This window comes from Salmo trutta, chromosome 21 (genome assembly GCF_901001165.1).
Source record: "Salmo trutta chromosome 21, fSalTru1.1, whole genome shotgun sequence".
Lineage (NCBI taxonomy): Eukaryota > Metazoa > Chordata > Actinopteri > Salmoniformes > Salmonidae > Salmo > Salmo trutta.
The window spans coordinates 32,483,011-32,508,748 of NC_042977.1; the positions used below are offsets into that span (position 1 = coordinate 32,483,011).

The 25,738-nt window shown below is 41.1% G+C and overlaps 1 protein-coding gene across 3 annotated transcripts in view; it reads left to right on the forward strand.

Annotated features, from left to right (window-relative positions):
• Window positions 1-25,738, forward strand: part of LOC115157185 (acid-sensing ion channel 1C-like) — a 165,848-nt gene that overhangs the window by 117,256 nt on the left and 22,854 nt on the right. For 2 of the 3 annotated variants that reach the window (XM_029705222.1, XM_029705223.1), the window contains exons 2-3: window positions 23,789-23,939; window positions 24,352-24,479. In XM_029705222.1, the coding sequence (XP_029561082.1) occupies window positions 23,789-23,939; window positions 24,352-24,479 (279 nt within the window). Of the gene's footprint in view, window positions 1-18,584; window positions 20,038-23,788; window positions 23,940-24,351; window positions 24,480-25,738 lie in introns of those variants that run through there. The other variant, XM_029705221.1, reaches the window with a different exon arrangement.

A 25,738-nucleotide genomic window follows, 5' to 3' on the forward strand; every position in this document is an offset into this window, starting at 1 on the left:
GCTTTTGACTCAATTTGGCATGTGTGTCTACTATACAAATGGATGCAAAGTGTTGTTGGGGGAAAAACATTATAAAATCCATATACACAAATCAAATCAAATTATATTGGTCACATACACATGTTTAGCAGATGTTATTGTGGGTTTAACAAAATGCTTGTGATTCTAGCTCTGATAGTGCAGTGATATCTAACAAGTAATATCTAACAATTTCACAACATATACCCAGAGCACTGGGCCAGTAACCAAAAGGCTGCTGGATCGAATCCCCAAGCCAGTAAGGTAACAATCTGTCGTTTTGCCCCTGAGCAAGGCACTGTTCCCCGGGACCCAAAGACGTGAATGTCGATTAAGGCAGCCCCCCGCACCTCTCTGATTCAGAGGGGTTGGGTTAAATGCGGAAGACACATTTCAGTTGAAGGCATTCAGTTGTACAACTGACTAGGTACCCCCTTTCCCTTTCCCTTCCAATACACACAATCTAAGTAAATGAATGGAATTAAGAATATATAAATATATGGACGAGCAATGTCAGAGCGGCATAGACTAAGATACAGTAGAATTGAATAGATTACAGTATGAGGTGAGTAATGCAAAATATGTAAACATAATTAAAGTGACTAGTGTTCCATTTAAAGTGGCCAGTGATTTCAAGTCTATGTATATAGGTTATTTAACAGTCTGATGGCCTTGAGATAGAAGCTGTTTTTCAGTCTCTCTGTCCTAGCTTTGATGCACCTGTAATGACCTTGCCTTCTGGATGATAGCGGGGTGAACAGGCAGTGGCTCGGGTGGTTGTTGTCCTTGATGATCTTTTTGGCCTTCCTGTGACATCGGATGCTGTAGGTGTCCTGGAGGGTAGGTGTTTGCCCCCGGTGCTGCGTTGGGCAGACCGCACCACCCACTGGAGAGCCCTGCAGTTGCAGGCGGTGCAGTTGCCGTACCAGGCGGTGATAGAGACTGACAGGATGCTCTCAATTGTGCATCTGTAATGGTTTGTGAGGGTTTTAGGTGTCAAGACAAATTTCTTCAGCCTCCTGAGGTTGAAGAGGCGCTGTTGCGCCTTCTTCACCACACTGTCTGTGTGGGTGGACCATTTCAGTTTGTCAGTGATGTGTACGCCATGGAACTTCAAGCTTTCCACTTTCTCCACAGCGATCCCATCGATGTGGATATGGGGGTGCTTCTTCTGCTCTTTCCTGAAGTCCACAATCATCTTCTTTGTTTTGTTGATGTTGAGTAAGAGGTTATTTTCCTGGCACCACACAGTCATGGGTGAACAGGGAGTGCAGGAGGGGGCTGAGCATGCACCCTTGTTGGGCCCCAGTGTTGAGGATCAGCGAAGTGGAGGTGTTGTTTTTTACCTACACCACCTGGGGGGGCGGCCCATCAGGAATTCCAGGACCCAGTTGCACAGGGTGGGGTTCAGACCCAGGGCCTCGAGCTTAATGATGAGCTTGGAAGGTACTATGGTGTTGAATGATGAGCTATAGTCAATGAACAGCATTCTTACTTAGGTATTCCTCTTGTCCAGATGGGATAGGGCAGTGTGCAGTGTGATGGCGATTGCATCGTCTGTGGATCTGTTGGAGTGGTAAGCAAATTGAAGAGGGTCTAGGGTGGCAGGTAAGGTAGAGGTGATATGATCCTTGACTCTCAAAGCACTTCATGATGACAGAAGTGAGTGCTAAGGGGCGATAGTAATTTGGTTCAGTTACCTTTGCTTTCTTGGGTACAGGAACAATGGTGGCCATCTTGAAGCAAAGGATGTGGCTAGGGTTGCTGTTTGGGCCGGCAGCCTTGCGAGGGTTAACATGCTTAAACATCTTACTCACGTCGGCCACGGAGAATGAGAGCCCACAGTCCTTGGTAGCAGACCGTGTCGATGGCATTGTGTTATCCGTAAAGCAGGCGAAGAAGGAGGTTTAGCTTGTCCGGACGCAAGACGTCGGTGTCCTCGACATGGCTGGTTTTCCTTTAGTAGTCCGTGATTGTCTGTAGACCCTGACACATACGTCTCATTTCTAAGCTGTTGAATTGTGACCCCAATTTGTCTCTATACTGACATTTTGCCTGTTTGATTGCCTTGCGGAGGGAATAACTACACTGTTTGTATTCTGCCATATTCCGAGTCACCTTGCCATGGTTAAATGAGGTGGTTTGCGCTTTCAGTTTTGTGTGAATGCTACCATCTATCCACGGTTTCTGGTTAGGGTAGGTTTTAATAGTCACAGTGGGTACAACATCTCCTATACACTTCCTGATACACTCAGTCACCGTATCAGTATAATCGTCAATGTTATTATCGGAGGCTACATGGAACATATCCCAGTCTGCATGATCAAAACAATCTTGAAGCGTGGATTCCGATTGGTCAGACCACCGTTGGATAGTCCTTAGCACGGGTACTTCCTGTTTGCGTTTCTGCCTATAAAAAGGGAGGAGAAAAATGGAGTTGTGGTCAGATTTGACGAAAGGAGGTTTGGGGGAAGGCCTTGTAGGCATCTCAGAAGTTGGAGTAGCAGTGATCGAGTGTTTTAGCAACACGAGTACTCAGTCAATGTGTTGATAGAACTTCAGCAGCCTTTTTCTCAAATTTGCTTTGTTAAAATCCCCAGCTACAATAAATGTGGCCTCAGGATATGTGGTTTCCAGTTTTCATAAAGTCCAGTGAAGTTCTTGGAGGGCCATCGTGGTATCTGCTTGAGGGGGGATATACACGGCTGTAACTATAACTGAAGAGAATTATCTTGGGAGATAATACAGTCGGCATTTGATTGTGAGGTATTCTATGTCGGGTGAACAAAAGGACTTGAGTTCCTGTATGTTATCACAATCACACCATGAGTCGTTAATCATGAAACATACACCCCCGGCCTTCCTCTTCCCGGAGAGATATTTATTCCTGTCTGTGCGATAAACTGAGAACCGAACTGGCTGGACGTACTCAGACAGTATATCCCGAGAGAGCCATGTTTCCGTGAAACAGAGTATGTCAACTTTAAGCTTGTCAACTTTATTATCCAGAGGCTGAACATTAGCGAGTAATATACTTGAAAGTGGTGGGTGGTGTGCGCGCCTCCTAAGTCGGACCAGAAGACCACTCTGAGTACCTCACACACAAGTGTGCAGTTAAAATGTGCAAAAAACACACACATTTCTTTCCACAGGCCCAGCTTAAGCCCCACTCTCTTCAACATATATATCAACAAATTGGCGAGGGCACTAGAACACTCTGCAGCACCCGGCCTCACCCTACTAGAATCTGAAGTCAAATGTCTACTGTTTTCTGATGACCTGGTGCTTCTGTCCCCAACCAAGGAGGGCCTACAGCAGCACCTAGATCTTCTGCACAGATTCTGTCAGACCTGGGCCCTGACAGTAAATCTCAGTAAGACAAAACTAATGGTGTTCCAAAAAAGGTCCAGTTGTCAGGACCACAAATACAAATTCCATCTAGACATCGTTGCCCTAGAGCACACAAAAACCTATACATACCTCAGCCTAAACATCAGGGCGTAGGTAACTTCCACGAAGATGTGAACGATCTGAGAGACAAGGCAGAAGGGCCTTCTATGCCATCAAAAGGTGCATAAAATTCAACATACTAATTAGGATCTGGCAAAAAATGCTTGAATCAGTTATAGAACCCATTGCCCTTTATGGTTGTGAGGTCTGGGGTCCGCTCACCAACTAAGAATTCACAAAATGGGACAAACACCAAATTGTACAGTGTAAAACACCAAATAATGCATGCAGAGTAGAATTAGGCCAATAACCGCTAATTATCAAAATCCAGAAATTGACCATTAAATTCTACAACCACCTTTTTATTTATTTATTTTACCGTTATTTTACCAGGTAAGTTGACTGAGAACACATTCTCATTTACAGCAACGACCTGGGGAATAGTTTCAGGGGAGAGGAGGGGGATGAATGAGCCAATTGTAAGCTGGGGATGATTAGACAGCCGTGATGGTATGAGTGCCAGATTGGGAATTTAGCCAGGACACCGGGGTTAACACCCCTACTCTTACGATAAGTGCAATGGGATCTTTAATGACCTCAGAGAGTCAGGACACCCGTTTAACGTCCCATCCGAAAGACGGCACCCTACACAGGGCAGTGTCCCCAATCACTGCCCTGGGGCATTGGGATATTTTTTAGACCAGAGGAAAGAGAGCCTCCTACTGGCCCTCCAATACCACTTCCAGCAGCATCTGGTCCCCCATCCAGGGACTGACCAGGACCAACCAAAGCAATTCCCAAACATTCCATAACAAAGCCATCACCTACAGAGAGATGGACTTGGAGAAGAGTCCCCTAAGAAAGCTGGTCCTGGGGCTCTGTTCACAAACACAAACAGACCGGGCAGAGCCCCATGACAGCAACACAATTAGACACAACCAAATCATGAGATAAAAAGATACTTGACACATTGGAAGGAATCAACAAAAAAATTGCGCAAACTAGAAGCTATTTGGCCCTAAACAGATAGTACACAGTGGCAGAATACCTGACCACTGTGACTGACCCAAACTTAAGGAAAGCTTTGACTATGTACAGACTCAGCGAGCATAGCCTTGCTATTGAGAAAGGCCGCCGTAGGCAGACCTGGCTCTCAAGAGAAGGCAGGCTATGTGCACACTGCCCACAAAACTGAGCTGCACTTCCCAACCTCCTGCCCAATGTATGACCATGTTAGAGAAACATATTTCCATCAGATTACACAGACCCACAAAGAATATGAAAACAAACCCAATTTTGATAAACTCCCATATCTATTGGGTGAAATACCATAGTGTGCCATCACAGCAGAAAGATTTATTTTCCCTTTTGTATTTTAACTATTTGCACATAATCTGACATTTGAAATGTCTTTATCACTTTTGTTTATTATCTAATTAACTTGCTTTGGCAATGTAAATACATGTTCCCATGCCAATAAATCCCTTAAATTGAAAATTGAATTGAGAGAGAGAGAGAGAGAGAGAGAAAGAGAGAGCGAGAGAGAGAGAGAGAGAGAGAGAGGGAGAGAGATGGAGAGAGAGAGAGAGAGAGACACACACACAGAGAGACACACACACACACACACAGAGACACACACACACACAGACACACAAACACAGACACACACACACACACACACACAGAGAGAGAGAGAGAGAGACACACAGAGACACACACACAGAGACACACACACAGAGAGACACACACACACACACAGAGAGAGAGAGAGAGAGAGACACAGAGATACACACACAGAGACACACACACACACAGAGAGACACACACACACACAGAGACACACACACACAGAGAGACACACACACACACACACACAGAGACACACACACACACACACAGAGACACACACACACACACAGAGAGACAGACACACAGAGACACACACACAGAGACACACACACACAGAGACACACACACACAGACACACACACACACACACACACACACACACACACACACACACAGAGACACAGACCCAGTGAGAGAAGTGGGACGGAGGCTTAGGCCTGACAGGCACATGGTGACTCAGCAATGCTGGCAGCTCAGCCAGCAGCCCAGCCGTCCAGGGAACTACAAACAACTGGAAACAGGCATTAAGTGAGATGAAGGACAGAATAGAGTGAAGGAGTCTAAGGATTATAAGGTTGTGATGTCTACAGCATACGAGAAGGAGAACTGGATGGGTACAAGCTGACAGGACTCAACAGAGATAGAATGAAGACAAAGCCATAGAACTAGTGAGCTATGGTTACTCTTAGTGTAAGTGCAATGACTATGAGAGTGAGAGAGAGAGAGAGAGACAGAGACATCGAACAGAGGTCAGACTGTGGAAGAGCTAAGTGACAAGACCATTTAACCTCATTATGTTGTAAGGTTGAGACATTAGACCCAAGCATGAGTACGTTCATCCACAACAAATAGCAGTCACACCACTATTTTATCATATTAGATAGATTATAGTTTTTATAAAGTTGGCTCAATATCCACTGTCTACCTTGAACATAATGTTTTCCTCAGATTACCATTGGGCAGAATCACTAGACTGGAGTCTTCCTCATCATTTGATATCAAATCACCTTTGATATAGAGTTACCTCTGTTATCACTTCAGGTCAATATTTGGCTTTGGTTTCCCTCTAATGGAATCGCCGATCCATGCACAGCCCTCTCAGCCAATAAGAAAGCCTTGTAGCACCTTCCGTGGTATTGTGTATCTACTTCCCTGTAAATTGAGATTCCCCAAGGGGTTCCATGGCCTTGTACTGTGGGGAAGTGGGAGATGAGACAATGAGCAGAAAGTTCACATTATTCCGAACCCACTTCCCCTAGTTTGGTAGCATTGACTGATGAGGTACTTATAGTAACTGATGCTCTTTCAAATGCTTTACATTTAGATTAGGCAATGAAATATTGTTAATACGCAGGTTTTGTGGCTACAAGTGCCTGTCAAATCATAACTGTATATTATTGGATTTTAAATAGCTACAGCATACTATGCACAAGGCAAGTGCTTAGTCCACTTGATTTTGTGTAGAATGAGCAAACTAGTTTTCAAAGTCAGATCTCAAGAAGAAACCTCAAAAGTTGAATGTGAACAACCCAAACCCAATGCATGGGGATATCTGAAAGCACTACCGCACTACCACACCAGAAGGGGCTTGATCCATGTAATAGATGATGTGTTGGAGAGGATGAGAGAATTCAAGGAATGAGGAATCTTTCAAAGTGTGACTGCAGGCTATGGACTAGAAGTCTTTGACAGACAGAACACTTTCCACTGGTGAAAAAAACCCTGGTTGAATCAATGTTGTGATGCCGTTGAATCAACATGTCTTATTTTTTTTTACCCAACTTTTAACCTAAATCCAATGACATGGTGAAATATTTTGTTGATTTCACGTTGAATTCAGGTTTGTTGACAACTCAATCAAATGTAAATCAAACTAGATGTTGAACTGATGTCTGTGCCCAGTGGGTTATGTTTCCTTTAGATGAATGCTGCCTGCTGGGTGTGTGAAGGCAACTGCATCTGGTATTTATTGATATAGACTGCCTCTGCTCTGCTCTGCTCGGGGCTCAGGCTCAGTTCACCCAGGGAATACACACAACACCCACTCAGGCAGAGATGTTGGCAATTTGATTTCAAATAAGTAACGCTGCTGGCTGCTGACTCCTGGCCTCTTCTTACCTGAAAAAACCTCTCTCTGTCTGGGAGAGAGATCATTTTAGACTTGAGAGCAACATAGTAATTATTTTGAATTTAGACCCAGTTCCCCACTGAATAACTAAATAGGAGCCTTTTCAAAGATGACAGTTTTTGTTGTCTTCAAGAAGCTTTTAACAAATATGTTCTGCACTGTAGATAGCTTCAAGTGAATCTTTCAAATAGCAACAGTTCCAAATAAATGTTCTGTGCGGTTGCATAATATCCCCAACAATGTCAAATGTCCTCTTCCTTGAAATGTACTTGATTTTTCTGAGGTAGGATGGTTCAATATTCACCCTAACTGTACATTTTACATAAATAACATTACAGCAGGAAGTAGTCTTTGAAGTGAATTTATTATTTGTTTCCCTGCGTTCCATCTGTAGAGTGTAGAGTGGATGTGTTGATCCCTCTCTTGGCCAGAGGAGGTTAGGTTAATTTAAAAACAGGCCACAAGATGTCCCTCTTCGACAAAAGAAGAGGCCAGAGTCACAATCTGCTAGAATGAATTGACAGGTTGATGGTACATGATGCACTTTCACAGTTTTTTGTTTTCTCTTTTTAATTGTATGTGATGTATTGGAACTCTATAAATCCCAGTAGTTAGGACCACATGTGAGATGTTTTTCTTTCTAGGTTTGCAGATTAATTTCCAAGAATATTTGTATTGAGGTTCAGACAGCAGACTATCATCAGAGAATGAATGAGTCCTAAACCATTTCTAGCAACATGACTGCATTCTCCACACTTCACCTCCTCCATCTCCCTCCCTCCTTTCTCCATCCCCCTCTCTCTCTCTCCCCCCTACCCCCCTCTCTCTGTATTTCTGAGGTGGTCTAATTGGTGCCAGCTAGGGAAGGATGTGTGAAGCAACTAGCATTCCTTCTCACTGGCCCTTGAAGGAGCTAGCTCTCTCCTCTCCATACAGTACAAACCATGTTCTGCTCCTCTGGCCTTTTAATGAGTCCTCTGGGTCTTCAAACCAACTGTGCATGATCAGGGAGGATTCTGTCTGACACACAGAACAGGTATGGTTGAGGTTGAGTTACTCTCAAGGTGTGGACACAGTACTGGAATTTAAATCACGCTGCTACTGTAGAAGAAATGGTGCTAGATAGAACAAAGAAGGGTTCTATGGCTTGATTGGCTTCATATATGGCCCTAAATGCGCCCTTACCTTTAGCATTGCAGACTTCAATGGTGTTTAATTTCTAAGGATTCTTTCCTTTTGCCTGTGTTTTAAACAACAATCAAGACAGTTGATTATGCATTGATGATGGTAAATCGGTTTACAAGATAGTCTTCAAATTATGCATACTGTGTAAATGTTTAATTAAATGGTAATTTATTGTTAGACCCACTTTGAAAAATGACAATGCAAATGTTTAGGCAATAGAAATGTATTTTCAATAGCTGGGGTAGCGGTTCAAATTTTAAAGAGCAGAAAACTCATTAACGATTGCCCTTGAGCTGGTAATATTCCTGAATAAATTGAACGCTGCCTTTGAGAAGATCTCATAACAGAAAAATCTCAGTTTGGATGACAGTCTCATCCGTAAAAATGATTTTCGAACATAAACACAGAATACAGTAAGTGTTTGGACCAATTTTGACCAATCCACTTGCCAGTTATGGATAACAAACTCTTAACACATGATTTATAGTTAGAGTTAGATTAAGCTATGAAGACAATAGTCAATTGTTGTCTGAAGAAAATGCAGAAATGGAAGTTGTGAAATCTTTATGGTATTTCAAGCATGTGGGAAAAGACAGGTATAAACATTTTGCAGATTATTAATGAAAGCAGTTGTTCACTGTTATTTCATTTTTTTTTTAAGATTCACCATAAAAACTGCAACTTGCAAAAGAAAAGGCATCATGGAGGGTGGGAGCACCCTGTGAATCGATCCATCTTCCACACTCAGTTTTATGCTACAGCCTGGATGTCTTTTTCCACAGTGAGGCTGAGGCAAGTGTCATTAAATGATATCACTGGAAAAAAAGACCCTTCTGGAAATGTCAAAAAAATAGCTGCTGGGAGTTTGTAGCTTGAGATGTGGAAAGTTAAAATCCACTTGAATATCTGTTAAAATTTTGAGATGCCACTTTGCTTATTAAGAAGTGCCTTGGCTTTGTGTGTTGGGCTGAGCTGCAGGAATTTCACAACAATTGTCTGTCTCAGTTGTGCTTAGTCCCCTCCTATACTCTCTGTTCACCCACGACTGCGTGGCCAAGCAAGACTCCAACACCATTATTAAGTTTGCTGACGACACAACGGAGGTAGGCCTGATCACCGACGTTGATGAGACAGCCTATGGGGAGGAGGTCAGAGACTTGGCAGTGTGGTGCAAGGACAACAACCTCTCCCTTAATGTGAGTAAGACAAAGAAGATGATTGTGGACTACAGGAAAAGGAGGGCCGAATACGCCCCCATTCACATCGGCAGGGCTGTAGTGGAGCGGGTCGAGAGTTTCTTGGTGTCCACATCACCAACGAACTATCATGGTCCAAACACACCAAGAAAGTCATGACGAAGGCACGACAATGCCTTTTCCACCTCCTGAGACTGAAAAGATTTGGCATGGGTCCCCAGATCCTCAAAAAGTTCTACAGCTGCCCCATTAAGAGCATCCTTACCGGTTGCATCACCGCCTGGTATGGCAACTCCTTGGCATCTGTATATATATTTTTATATTGTGTTATTGACTGTATGTTTGTTTATCCCATGTGGAACCATGTGTTGTTTGTGTCGCACTGCTTTGCTTTATCTTGGCCAGGTCGCAGTTGTAAATGAGAACTTGTTTTCAACTAGCCTACCTGGTTAAATAAAGGTGAAATAAAAGTAAATAAAAATCAGATCGCAAGGCGCTACAGAGGGTAGCGCATACGGCCTAGTACATCACTGGGGCCAAGCTTCCTGCCATCAAGAACCTATACACTAGATGGTGTCAGAGGAAGGCCCCAAAAAATGGTCAAAGACTCCAGTCCTCTCTGCTACCACACGGCAAGCGGTATCGGAGCTCCAAGTCTTGGTCCAAAAGGCTCCTTAACAGCTTCTACCCCTATGCCAAAAGACTGCTGAACAATTAATTAAATGGCCACATGGACTATTTGCATTGACCACCCCTTTGTTTTTATACTGCTGCTGCTCGCTGTTTATTATCTACAGTTTATTTAGTAAATATTTTCTTAACTCATTTCTTAAAACTGGGGCTTGGTTAAGGGCTTGTAAGTAAGTTATATTCGGCGAGCGTGACAAATAAAATTAGATTTGACTTGATCAGTGCAGAAAATGATTGAAAGATGTGATTATATACAGTTATGAGTAGATGACTGGGAATGTTGGAATAGATTAACTGGATTTAATCCTTCTCGTTGTAAAGTGTATTGGTACCATGAGTACCAACTTGGATAGTGAAGCACTAGCTTGGATTTTAAGCTTGTTTTTCTGCTAAGGGGACAGGACAACTTCACCGCATCAAAGGGACGATGGACGAGGCCATGTACTGTCAAATCTTGGGTGAGAACCTCCTTCCCTCAGCCAGGGCTTTGAAAATGGGTCGTTGATGGGTATTCCAGCATGACAATAACCCAAAACACACGGCCAAGGCAACAAAGGAGTGGCTCAAGAAGAAGCACATGAAGGTCCTGGAGTGGCCTAGCCAGTCTCCAGACCTTAATCCCATAGAAAATCTGTGGAGGGAGCTGAAGGTTCGAGTTGCCAAACGTCAGCCTCGAAACCTTAATGACTTGGAGAAGATCTGCAAAGAGGAGTGGGACAAAATCCCTCCTGAGATGTGTGCAAACCTGGTGGCCAACTACAAGAAACGTCTGACCTCTGTGATTGCCAACAAGGGTTTTGCCACCAAGTACTAAGTCATGTTTTGCAGAGGGGTCAAATACTTATTTCCCTCATTAAAATGCAAATAAATTTATAACATTTTTTACATGCGTTTTTCTGGATTTTTTTGTTGTTATTCTGTCTCTCACTGTTCAAATAAACCTACCATTAAAATTATAGACTGATCATTTCTTTGTCAGTGGGCAAACGTACAAAATCAGCAGGGGATGAAATACTTTCTTCCCTCACTGTATTATAAAGGTGCATTTTTATGGTGACAATTATCTTCCCCTAACTTGAAACTCACGCCCTGCTTATATATGCCAGTTAGGCTCTACACCCCTTGTAAAGCAGATTAATGTGCCTAATTTTAAGAAGTTATTTGGCCACCTTAGTTGTGATACAAAACTCATTAGAACATTTAGGCCTATGGGCTACGCAACATGATGTGTGCGACTATGATTCGAACAAGTCGCAAAAAAATCTTGTATCTTGTGCTGGGCATCATTCACAAGTGATAATATATTAGCCTGAGCACTTATCACAAGATTTTTTTGCGACTTGTTTGAATCATAGTCGCACACATCATGTTGCCTAGCCCATAGGCCTATATGTTCTAATGAGTTGTGAATGATGCCCAGCACAATATTTTTTTGCGACTTGTTCGAATCATAGACAATTCTTGATTTAATATTGTATTTTATATACTAAATAATATATGTGTGACATTTGTTTTGATTTAGAATGTACCATTATCCTGCAACTGTATGGAAACAGGGGCAGCGGGAAGAAATACATGTCATTTATGCACTTAAATAGCGAAAGTAGGACGCTTTTCTCAGTGGTTTATTTTCATGCCAGCCAGGTAGGCTATACTCCTGCTGTAAAGAGAAGCAATGAGCTTAATATTAGGAAAGCTGAGAAATAAATATAGTAGGCTTAGCCTATAGAAAGCTGATGGGATCCTCGTCTCTTATTAGCGTCTTCACTCTGTTTTCTCCTGCAAATGCATAGCCCAGAGGTTCCCAAACTTTTTATAGTCCCGTAACCCTTCAAATATTCAACCTCCAGCTGCGTACAGCCTCTAGCACAAGGGTCAGTGCGCTCTCAAATGTAGTTTTTTGCCATCATTGTAAGCCTACCGCACGCACACACACCATACGATACATTTATTAAACATAAGAATGAATGTGAGTTTTTGTCACAACCCGGCTCGTGGGAAGTGATAAAGAGCTCTTATAAGACCACAGCACAAATAATAATATAATTATAATCAATCATTTTGCTCTTTATTTAGCCATCTTACATATAAAACCTTATTTGTTCATCGAAAATTGTGAATAACTCACCACAGGTTAATGAGAAGGGTGTGCTTGAAAGGATGCACATAACTCTGCAATGCAGGAAACTCTGAGCGCAGCCCTATCCAGAAATCTGGCAGTGGCTTTTGATTACCGTAATTTCCGGACTATTAAGCGCACCTGAATATAAGCCGCACCCACTGAATTTAAAAATAAATATTATTTTGAACGTAAATAAGCAGCACATGTCTATAAGCCGCAGGTGCCTACCGGTACATTGAAACAAATTAACTTTACACAGGCTTTAACAAAACACAGCTTGTAACAAAAAAGAAAAAATTTGCAGTAAGCTTTAGTTGTCTTTTTGCACTGAGTCAATTCTTCACGCTGCTGTTTCCAACGTCTTATCATCAACTCATTACGACCAAGCTCCCGTGCAGCAGCTCTATTTCCTTTTCCTACAGCCAGATCAATCGCCTTCAACTTGAAAGCTGCAACATATGCATTTCTCCGTGTCTTTGGCATGATGAGGGTGACAAAATGACTACCGTAATCAGAATGATGGGAAGTTTGAGAGCGCTCGATTTAATCTAAACAGTAAACAAACAAGTTGTTTGACCTTAACCCGTTCGGCAATTTCATTGGTCTAATGAAATCGTCATGCCGCCCAAAAACTAAGCACGTCACAGAAAGTGTTTTTTTGGGAGAAAAAAAATTGAAAGCGGGAAAAATCCATATATTAGCCGCGTCATTGTTTAAGCCGCGAGATTCAAAGCCTGGGAAAAAAGTTGCGGCTTATTGTCCGGAATTTACTGTAAATTAAATGTTCACAGAGGCAGGGCATGAAACGAATAACAAATCCAGTTGTTTGTATTGTCCGTTTCGGGAAAGTACCTGCACCCAGCTCACTCAGGTGCTTCGCTATATCACATTCGACATTGACATTGTAAGCTTGAGTTCATTTGCACACAAAAAAATCATACAATGATGGAAATACCTGTGTGTTGTCCATGTTAATGCCAGGCCCGCCATGTCTGTTGACTCATCCAGCTGTAATGCATAGAATTCACTGGCTTGTATGTGAAGCAGTAATTGTTTCAAAACATCTGCCATGTCACTGATTTTGTCGTGAAAAATTGTTGTTTGATGAAAACGTCTGTATATATTTTCTTTTGCCTTTTCACCCAACATTGTCCCAGCCATATCCGCGGCAGCAGGAAGAAGTAAGTCCTCCACAATAGTATGGGGCTTGTCTGTCCTAGCCACTCAGTAGCTCACCATATAAGACGCTTCTAGACCCTTCTTATTAATGGTATATGTTGCTGTTATACATGTCTTACTACTCCAAAGTCCTCTTAATTCTTGTTAAAAAAAACTGGCTTATTTTTCAAATTGGCATGTTTCTGCGCATGAGTGATGGTTTCGGCGAGATGTGAGAAAGTACTTTTGCACATATAACACACTATGGCTGAGGAAAGGCACTACTCCCAATATAAGTGAACCCCAAATCAATTTAGTTATCATCATATTTGTGCCTCTTCGATGGTCCAATGTCCCTGTCTGTTGTTCGGCGCTGTCCCGGGTAAGGGGGCAGTAGCTCTTCGGCTGCATCAGATTCACAACTGTCAGTGTCCATGCTAGCTGGGTTAACAACAAATGTAGAATTACTGATGCTAGCATTGGATGTGCTCATGGAAGCAGAACAACTTGTGTCGTCGACAGGTGCAGGTGTCGTACTGCTGGTAGGATTAATACTACCAGTAGAGCTGGTATGTATCTCTATGGACGCGGGCCTTACTTTTTTCCCCGTATTTATCTATTTTTGAGAAAACGGAATGAGCAGCAGCTACGTTTGGCTACATATGGACCATTAGTGGAATTCCCGTGAGAGAGTAACGGTTAATGTGATTGGATGTTAATTATTTGACTAGGCTACCTGTATTTGAAATTGTGTTGTTATTTGGCTGAACACAAGATGGTTTAATTTTATTTTAGGCAGAGACGAGGCTACTCAGGCGAGAAAAAAATGTTTGAAAATGTGAATCACATTTTTATTTGGCGCACCCCTGACGGCATTGCACGGATCCCAGTTTGGGAATAACCGGCATAGCCAATAGAAATGTTGCGCAACATGAGCTCATGAGCCCTCATGAAGTGTTTGATTCAATTTTCAAATACATTTGCATTGATGTCAGAGTGATTAGAGGGACCAGGCAGTTAGCAAGTTTGGTAGGCTACTAATGACCAGCAGCAGCATCAGAGCTTGGAGAAGCCAAATTACTGTGACTAAAAGGTCATGTGGAATTTGACTGCCTTCATGACTCGCAACCATGGGGTGGCGATAATACGGTCACCGCATCAGCCCCCATCTACAGATGTTTTCATGCCATTCATTTTTATTCAAATTGTTTTTAGACAAAATTATCAGAGAAAAAAATGTAATCTGGGCTCGTTAAATATTCAAGTGTACTTTTTTCTTGTAGCAAAAAGAACGGGGAGGGAAAGCATAATTAAAAAGCTGGTTAGACAAGACCACAGGCAGGCATTTAATGATCAGATAAGAAATTGTGTTTGTTAAGAACTCTATTGGACTGTGCAAGAAAAGGGTGATTGAAGCTAAAGATTTAGGCAGTGCTTCAAATCGCTTATGGTTTTATAGCTCTAACAAATATTTATTGTAAGCCCTCGAACTCCAGTCAACTCTTCACCCAGTCTTCCCCTCCTAACCAGGAGAGATTTTATCATATCCTGTTTAATATTCAGGACTATGGACTGACACAGCCTTTTTGCTTTATGAGATTTGTGGAATCCACAAAGTATGGTTTAAAGAATTAGTCTTGCCTGTTTATGAATATAGGAGATGGGCATCTTTTACTATTAAATGGATGCTTTATTTCAGTAGTACACTCACCACAGGGATGATCAGCTCAACATTACAAACACAGACAGACACCTGGTTCCAAGGAGATTTGGCAGGAAGAAAGTCACAGAAGTATATCCAATGATTATTTGCTGTGGGGGAGAGTGGGGTATGTTGAGCCATTTTTTACATTCAGCATCACTACATCAAGGGAAATATGGTATTTTTTCTAACAGATATATCTACATATATTTCAGGATAATGTGTATCTCTGGAAATAATCAGAATTCATGTAAATTTAACAGTTTTGAAAACATACACTCTTAGAAAGAAAGGTGCTATCTAGATCCAAAAAGGGTTCTTCAACTGTCCCCATAGCATAACCTTTTGAAAACCCTGTTATGGTTCCAGGTAGAACCCTTCTTGGTTCCACGTAGGACCCTTTCCACAGAGGGTTCGACATGGAACTGAAAAGGCTACTACGTGGAACCAAAAAGGGTTCTCCTATGGGTACAACCAAAGAACCGTTTTGGAACTATTTTTTCTAAGACTGTAGCTTGTTGGTTTGTTGGCACCATTTACCCTGGGAATGGGTTAAGTTGAGCATAGGGACAGGGTAAGTTGAGCCGCCTTGGTGTATGTGCAACAGTGGGTGATGGTAAATCAAAGTTTAATTCATAGAATGGGAGTGTGGTATATTGTACTGTATATCTTAAATGTATGCCTACATTCAGATATACAGTTGAAGTCGGGAGTTTACATACACCTTAGCCAAATACATTTAAACTCAGTTTTTCACAATTACTGACGTTTAATCCTAGTAAACATTCCCTGTCTTAGGTCAGTTAGGATCACCACTTTATTTTAAGAATGTGAAATGTCAGAATAATAGTAGAGAGAATAATTTATTTAAGCTTTTATTTCTTTCATCACATTCCTAGTGGGTCAGAAGTTTACATACACTCAATTAGTATTTGGTAGCATTGCCTTTAAATTGTTTATCTTGGGTCAAACGTTTTGGGTAGCCTTCCACAAGATTCCCACAATAAGTTGGGTGAATTTTGGCCCATTCCTCCTGACAGAGTTGGTGTAACTGAGTCAGGTTTGTAGGCCTCCTTGCTCGCACATGCTTTTTCAGTTCTTCCCACACATTTTCTATAGGACTGAGGTCAGGGCTTTGTGATGGCCACTCCAATACCTTGACTTTGTTGTCCTTAAGCCATTTTGTCACAAGTTTGGAAGCATGCTTGGGGTCATTGTCCATTTGGAAGACCCATTTGCGACCAAGCTTTAACTTCCTGACTGATGTCTTGAGATGTTGCTTCAATATATCCACATAATTTTCCTCCCTCATGATGCCATCTATTTTGTGAAGTGCACCAGTCCCTCCTGCAGCAAAGCACCCCCACAACATGATGCTGCCACGGTTGGGATGGTGTTCTTAGGCTTGCAAGCCTCCCCCTTTTTCCCTACAAACATAATGATGGTCATTATGGCCAAACAGTTCTATTTTTGTTTCATCAAACCAGAGGACATTTCTCCAAGAAGTACGATCTTTGTCCCCATGTGCAGTTGCAAACCGTAGTCTGGCTTTGTTATGGCTATTTTGGAGCAGTGGCTTCTTCCTTGCTGAGCGGCCTTTCAGGTTATGTCGATATTGATCTCGTTTTACTGTGGATATAGATCATTTTGTACCTGTTTTCTCCAGCATCTTCACAAGGTCCTTTGCTGTTGTTCTGGGATTGATTTGCACTTTTCGCACCAAAGTACATTCATCGCTAGGAGACAGAATGCGTCTCTTTCCTCAGCGGTATGACGGCTGTGTGGTCCCATGGTGTTTATACTTGCGTACTATTGTTTGTACAGATGAACGTGGTACCTTCAGTCATTTGGAAATTGCTCCCACGGATGAACCAGACTTGTGGAGGTCTGCAAACAATTTTATGAGGTCTTGGCTGATTTCTTTTGATTTTCCCATGATGTCAAACGAAAAGGAACTGAGTTTGAAGGTAGGCCTTGAAATACATCCACAGGTACACCTCCAATTGACTCAAATGATGTCAATTAGCCTATCAGAAGCTTCTAAAGCCATGACATCATTTTCTGGAATTTTCCAAGCTGATTAAAGGCACAGTCAACTTAGAGTATGTACACTTCTGACCCACTGGAAGTGAAATAATCTGTCTGTAAACAATTGTTGAAAAAATTACTTGTGTCGTGCACAAAGTAGATGTCCTAACCGACTTGCCAAAACTATAGTTTGTTAACAATAAATTAGTGGAGTGGTTGAAAAACAACAGTTTGACTATATTAGCCCACACAGCTACAAGGATGCACTTTCATGCTTGGTTTAGGACCTCATATTGTGAATTTTAGAGAGCCCAAATCATGTATAAAACTACTGTGTATTTACTTTGGTTTGGAAACAAGCATCATGAAACCTTTAAAAAACTACATTCATTTGACTTTGTGAAAATGTGTTTTTTAAACCTAAATTGCGTACCACTTTGTCCATGTAGTTTCTTCCTTCACAGACTCCATATAATGTTTGGTCACATGATTGATTTTGTGTATGGTTTCCTAGAAACAAGGTGTGGCTCAACTAACCCTTTGACTCACTCTCCACTACCCTAAACTTGATTTAAAATTGATAAAAATATGTTTGAACCATTGCAGTAACAAATGCATGACATACTCCCAACTTGTAACCGCTTAGATACAGGTGACTGGGTAGTTCAAGAGAGTTTTTGCTGCAGTCTTTGAACATCTGTCTCAGTGTTTTGAGCCCTCAATAAATATCTTCTACAAATACTGTAGGACATTTCCCAATTAACAGAATATTATGTCTATTATACTCCAGTGGGGAAAAACTTGTACCACGCATGTTGTGCTGATTATGTCGTAAAATGACATGAATCTCAATACTCTTGGGTCCAATTTCCTCTGCCTGACTGGCTCTCGAGGTTCTGAGAGGCTCTGATTCAATGAACAGAAAGCTGCTTCTTTCATATCTGTTAATTGTGTAGGAGCTCCTTGGCTGCATTGCACTTTATTTGTGAAACTAACATGTAGAACTGTCTAAGACCCAAAGAATCACAAACAAGAAGTAAAAGTGACATTTGATACTGCCTGATTACGGTAAAAGCCCTTTGTGACTGATATATCAAAGTTTATAAATGCATTTTATTGATTTTCAACTAGAATTCTGAGGGTGTAATTTGAGTTCATGATTATTGGCTAGTATCTGATTTACTGTTCTCTGGTTTATCAATAATACAGTTGTCATGGATCCCAGTAAACAAGCTGCTACTGTTGCAGCACCACTGTAGCAGAGTGTAGGTAGCAGTAGATGGAAATGGAACCAAGGCATTCCCTGTTGCAGTAGGACTTTTTGCTGTATTTTTGCTTGTATTTTCGAGTTCTCTTAATATTTATGCGTGGGGTAGAAATACCGTTCCCCTTCCCCTCCTCACATCTGTGCCTATTCTATCACTGGAGGAAAACAATTTCACTCAGTGGCTCCACCTCATTCCCATTCGACTGTAGAGAAAAGAGAGTGAGGGGGGAAAGTAGCTCTATATTCCTGCTGCAAGTCCACAGACAAAAAGCATCTCTTCCAGCTGAGCAGAAGGGAGGAGTTGATAGCTTTCTAGGAAGCTTATGCACAAAAGGCACAAACCACTGAAAACTGGGAGAACTATTGTCTCATTATGGAGTTGAAGAGGAAGGTGATGAGAAAAAAGAGAGACAACATCTGAGCAACAGGGGTACGTCTTTACACATTTCCTAAATGACTGATTGCTTAAGGAATGGAACTACATGCCTGCACCTGCAACAAAGTATTATCACACCCATCTGTTGATGAGAGACTGGTGTTGGTTATCTTCTCTTAAAAAATTGTAATTACGTTTAGTTTTTTTATTAAATCGTGAAGTTAACAAGCCTGTGTACTGGACAGCTGAGTCTATCTGGAGCATCGAAAAGGATATTATTTTTCACTTTTTCCTGGAATTGATGACACCAATTCAACCAGAAAACCCATTATGATTTTCCAGGAAGCCACTGTATGCAAAATGAAAACCCTAAAGCTTGACTAAGAAGACTGTATTTTGGCTTGAACCTTACAGGTCGCCTTTGGACAGAGATCATTATGTTAACTGCCCCCACATCAGAATTAAACAGCCCGGGGTCTCTACCTAACGATGCCCAGGAAAACACTAGCCAGAACAAAACAGGAAGGAGGAAGAAGAGCATGCTGAAACAGTCATGGATGGAGATCACCATAGCCTTCATGAGGAGGACCAAGGTCCACGGGCTGAAGTTTGTCTTCTCCCGAGACAAGACCTTACCCCAGCGGGTCCTCTGGCTCCTGGCCTTCTTTGTGTGCATGGGTCTCCTGTTCACCTGGTCCTGGAACCGCATCCTCTACCTGATGTCCTACCCGGCCGTCACAAAGATCAAGATGGTGTGGGCTCACAACATGTCCTTCCCGGCCGTGACCTTCTGCAACCACAACCTGTTCCGGGTGTCCAGTCTGACCAAGGCTGATCTATACCACAGCGGCTACTGGATGGACCTGATGCACCAGAACCACACGGTCATGGAGAAGAGCCTGGCTCTTCTGATGGACAACCACAAGTACAGCCTCCTCAACCTGCTGGACTTCAATGGCTACACCCCGTCTCCACATTACCATGTCAACACAACTGAGATGATTGGCAGGCTGGGCCACCAACTGGAGGACATGTTGCTGGAATGCAGGTTCCGGGGGGGGAACTGCACCCACCAGAACTTCACCACTGTATGTAAAGTAACGTAGTCTAGAGATATAGAGACCAATGTTTGAGAGGTGTTGTTGATGGCATTTTGTGTACATGGTAATAATAATTAATTCAAGGGTGTTTTTGAATGATATTCACTCTAGCAGGTACTCTCTAGGAAGGAGGATTGAAGGTATTGAAGTTAAGGCTAGCTACTGGTATGAAGTCAGATGATTTGTCTGGTCCTTGGTAAACATGCCATGTCTTTTTGGTAACACTTTATTTGAAGGGTCCGTAATATAACATTTATAAGGCATTTATAAAGTGTGTGTTCACTATTTATTAAGCATTAGTAAAGTATTTTTGCAGCCCCTAGTCTAAAGTGAGCGCTATTTATGCTTTATAAATACTTTATAAATGTTTGGAGTGTCCAGTGTTATTTCTCACAAGACGATTGCATGCCATTGGTAGACATTCCAGCAGTACCTGGTAAAAGAATAGGCACACAATAGAGGATATTTAAGGATATATATATATATATATATATATATATATATATATATATATATACATTTGTGAATAATTAGCTTACTTAGATTTTCAAATGTGGGAGTAATGATTAATAAACGGTGCGCAAACTGTTTGTAAATGTTTTAGAAATGCCTTGTAAAAGGTTTATTACGGACCCTTCACATAAAGTATTGCAGTCTTTTCTTTAGCCTATAAAACATAATAGTTGTTCATTTAATTGTAAGAATCCAAATAATCCAAATACAGTTTAGAGAAGGTTATTGATCCATTTCTTTACATATTGTTAACACGCTAGATGATTTTAGAGCCGTAGTGGTACAGTATAACAAAGTCAATCCTATCACATTCACATTGCCTCCATCTCCAAACATGATCCTTTTAGTAACTGCTATTCAAACCACAGTGGCAGCTTCAGGGAAGACTAATGAAGGCATCAATAATTCAACCATTATAAATGTACAAAATTAAAGTTTCCGCATCTCATATTAAACATCTGGAAGTTTATTGACTGTGTGCATCCATTTCATGAGCTTATTCCTCAGAGAGGTGGATTGCTTTAGGCTTATCAGTGGAAATAAGCCCCTGAGTGCACCAGTCTATAATTATAACAGTCAGCTACTCTCAATCATTTCACTTCAAAGCTATTAGCACTCTTCAAACAGATTGCTGCTAAATTTTACATGAAAAGAAAATGGATGTCATTGTTAGTCACATTCAAGTGCTTAGTAGACATGACCAATTTATCAATAGCACAGGTTCAGAAAAAATATGAATAGACAATTTGGGATTTGCGTTTAAGTAGCTGACAGATCCAGAGATTTTTATCGTCTGTCATTTCAAGTTTTATCGGATTAAATGAGATTCCATCTAAAGGAGGACTTTTCTCTTTAGGTTCTGTCTTTTGACAGCTTTGACAAAGAGATTTTCCACAAAGATTTGGTACTTCATTGTGAGGCATTGTAAAGCTTCATCCTAGGGATTATTTTATATTAAACCTGCACATTTTCAAAGGTCAAACTTTAAAAAAATTGAATTCCAGTTGCCATTTTGTGCAGGGGCCAGTTGCTCCGAGGGCCTCATTATGGACAGGAGGAGAGAGGAAACTGAAGCCTTGTCATGTTCGTCTGAGCCGATGTGGGTCTATCTAAGATGGGACATGGAAGCCTGACTGATATCTAGAGAGAGGCTTTGTTATGCTGTCAGAGTCATCTCTCTCTTCCCCATCATCCCTCTCCCTAAAACGTTCACCACAATGGAAGGGTGAAAGGGAAATCTGTAGCCCACGTTTACAGAGTACTGGGCTACCTGTTTCTCTTCTAATGTATATCTGTGGGACCAGAGTATTGAGCCAGGTGGTAATTAATTCAGCAACAGGGCTTGTCTTGACCATGCTAGTATCTGTTAGTGGCTATTAAATACTGGCATATTATGCCCCAGCTCAAATCAAATGGTAGTTGGCAGTGTGAAAGGATTAAATAGTGGGGATTTATCCATCATAAGGCCTTATTAGTTTGATGAGACAAAATACTCCCAACAAACAGGTGTACCTTTTACATGGTAGTTGAGAAAGCAGGCAGAGGCAAGAAGGTCTCGTGCCATGATCTTGGATGTGCAATATTCCCATGTGTATGAACACTGTCATGGATAACTGTGCCTATACCTTACTGATGTATCACCTGTCCTGTGGTTATGAATATACATGTTGGTGATAACTGTATGACAGTATAGATAAAACCCTTAGAGCACTGCATGACCAATCAATTCCACCTTGGTGAAATTAAATCACTTACACAGCAAAATGCATAGAGAATTTAAAGCCATTATCGCCTTTATCTATTTTAACTTTTGGGTTTAAGTTATAGCTCACCAGCCATGTGTGTCAGTTATGCAAAATCAGATGCAGCATTCTAAAATGCTTTATTTCTGCTCTGCTGGCACACATGAAAACAAAGTCGCCCATCTCAGAGAGAATTTGTACAAAACAAAAATGCATGAAACGTCAATATGAAATGTGTGAGAGATGGTGCTAAAAGAACACGGTGGTGCTATACTGGAATATCAGCACTGTATATCTCTGAATCAGTTAAACCAGCTGGCTATTTGCTGCAGGCAACATTTCCTGTGCACCAATACTTAATAGTACAGATGTAGGATCTTAATTTGAGCCAGTTTGCTACAGCAATCTGAAGCAGTGGAATGTCTGCTGAATTCTGTGCTGCTCTTGGGAGCCAATTCTTAATACACCTAAATCACGGCTGGTAATTCACAAAGCTTAATTATTTATTTTGTTCTCTCTTACTCAGAGTCTGCTACAATTGCCTTTCTGTTACACCACAAAACATTATTTTCACACTCAAAGGAAATGGATTTACTTTTATACAAAAAGAAGTTGACAACAGCTTGCCATTGTTCTTCGTATTTTATGAAAAGCCAACCAGTCAATGTTATTTTTCTCTCTATATAGTGTTATTATGCATTACTGAATCCAATTTATGTACAGATGTAGAATCTTTATTTGAGCCAGTTTGTACAGCAGGAAAACAATCCTGCAGCAACAGGAAATGTGAATTATTATGTGGATTATAATTAATTAACATTTTTGTAGGGGTTGATACATTTTCTTCAGGGAAAGTCAAGTCGAAAATTTCAAAATGGAAATTACATGCTTCAGAAGCCTTTTAAAACATTAACTCTACTGGAAGTTGTACATTTCCTGGAAAAGTTATCCTGCAAAAGGGTGATCCAATTAAGATTCTACATCTATAGATTACCATTGAGCTGCATTGGCACAAGTTAATGCTTTCGAAGGGGTCTATAAGACACTTCCTAATATAAATTGTATTTGAACAATCTAATTTAGTGTTTTGTGGGATGGTAGAGGTTGGGTTTTGGCTATATTTGCTTTGGATTAACTAGAGCTTTCAGTTTTAATGGAAAATACATCCTAAAGAAGTATCTAAATTACTCAGGGGAAATAAAAAAATGGGTCTCGGTAAAGATTGCCAGTTGCCACAGTAGAGGTGTTAATTTATTTATTCATTCATCATTCTAGTATCTTGTTTGGTTCAGTGTTTTCTCAGATAATTACCTGCAAAGCTTTCCTCCCCAGCAACCCTATCCCCAACCGCAGTTTAAATTGGTCTACACAGAGAGCAACCATTGCTCAAAGTGACTGTGCTGTTTACTGTCTGTGATGTCGCTATGTCAAAACAATGTTGTTGCATTGAGTTAATGTCATGTACCTTCTTCTTCTTCTTGCAGATTTACACGCGGTACGGAAAATGCTACACGTTCAACTCTGGTTTGGATGGCAACCCGATGTTGACAACGTTAAAAGGCGGGACAGGAAATGGGCTGGAGATCATGTTAGATATCCAACAAGACGAATACTTACCTGTTTGGGGAGAGACAGGTGAGTACCCAGTGGTATGACTCCACTTAGTTAGTACCACAATAACTGATCTGTCCATAAATACAATAATGACTTTGGATTTTGGGACATTGGTAGAATGAACTTTATCAACCAGCCAACTGACATTCATTCAAGGTTCCTTCCTCGCTCTGAATTTGACCTGTACACTATTACAACAACATATAGTTCAAAACTTATCCAACACAACATTTATTGTCTCCGTCCTGGGAAAAATAATTAATTCTTAGCACTGCATTTTCAACACGTGGCTTTATCACAGCAGATGTCCCATATCCAGTTAAAACACATATCTCATTCCCAACACAACAAGCAATGTCTCTGACCAGGAAACACAGATGAGCAGAGGTTTCTGTTGTTACATTCTCTGGCCTGCTGTTGTATGTATCCACAGATGAGACCTCGTACGAAGCAGGCATCAAGGTTCAGATTCACAGCCAGGATGAACCTCCCTTCATTGACCAGCTGGGATTTGGTGTGGCCCCTGGTTTTCAAACTTTTGTGTCATGTCAGCAGCAACTGGTACCTACTGCTTAGCCTTTTGCACAAACACCCTTCCTTCCTTCCTTCCTTCCTTCCTTCCTTTTTTTCTACTTCAATCCTCCTCCCGCTCTGCTTTTGTCTGTGTTTTTATCCAAACCCCCAACCCTTTTTCCTTCTCCTGTCATTGGCTATACATCTGTGTCTCAGAGCCCGGAGAAAAATATATTCTGTTTATCTTATTGTATAATGCATGTAATAACATGCGACCAGCACAATCGCTAAATCTGAACAGAAACCGTCTAATGATTCTGAACTCAAGTAGTAACAATATTATATTTGCTACCCAGTATGTATCCAACAAGGAATACAGAGGGAGAGACAGATTGGATGTACCAAGCAGAAATTGTCTGTAAATGTATTTACACTGTTATTGGTGGCCAGAGCGACAGTACCCCAGGCAGTTCACACGCAATCTCTGACAGCTCAAAAGTATATTTTCCATATAATCTTGCTGTTGCTGATACCACTTGGATAGAGAACAATAGCATAATATTTGCTACAGATATAAGATCTTAATTTGATCACCCTGTTGCATGAAGACGTTCCTACAATGCAGGCTTCTGAGGTTTGTCATTTTTGATTTTCCCTTATGAAAAATGTATAAATTAATTATAATCCACATTTCCTGTTGATGCAGGATTATTTTCCTGCTGTAGCGAACTGGCTCAAATTAAGATCCTACATGTGTACATAAATTGGATTTAGTCATGCATAATAACACTATGTAGAGAGAAGAATAACATTCGGGAGACATTGGTTTGCTTTTCATAAAATACAAAGAACGATAGAGTTACATTTTGTTGTGTAACGAAAAGGCAATGGTATCACAATTATCATGGCTTTGAGAAAGAGAGGACCAACAAAATCATTAAGCTTTGTGAATTACCGGCTGTGACTGAAGTGTAGTCAGAAATGCCTCCCAAGATTAGCACAGAATTCAGCAGAAATTCCATTGCTTCAGATGCTCTCTCTCTTGTTCAAATCAATTCCACATGCTAAATAAATACATATCATGAATGATGGAGCATCTGGTACATTGAATCAAAAATATTTCCTGAGGATTTCATTTACATTGTATGGATACATTTCAGATGAAAAAAAAGACCTAGATATAGGCTACAGACAGTGCCTGTAACCACAGTCCTATACAGTAGCCTATATCTATTGGGCACTGTGACCAGTCGTAACAGAGCAGCAACATCTACACTGAACAAAAATATAAACGCCACAAGTAAAGT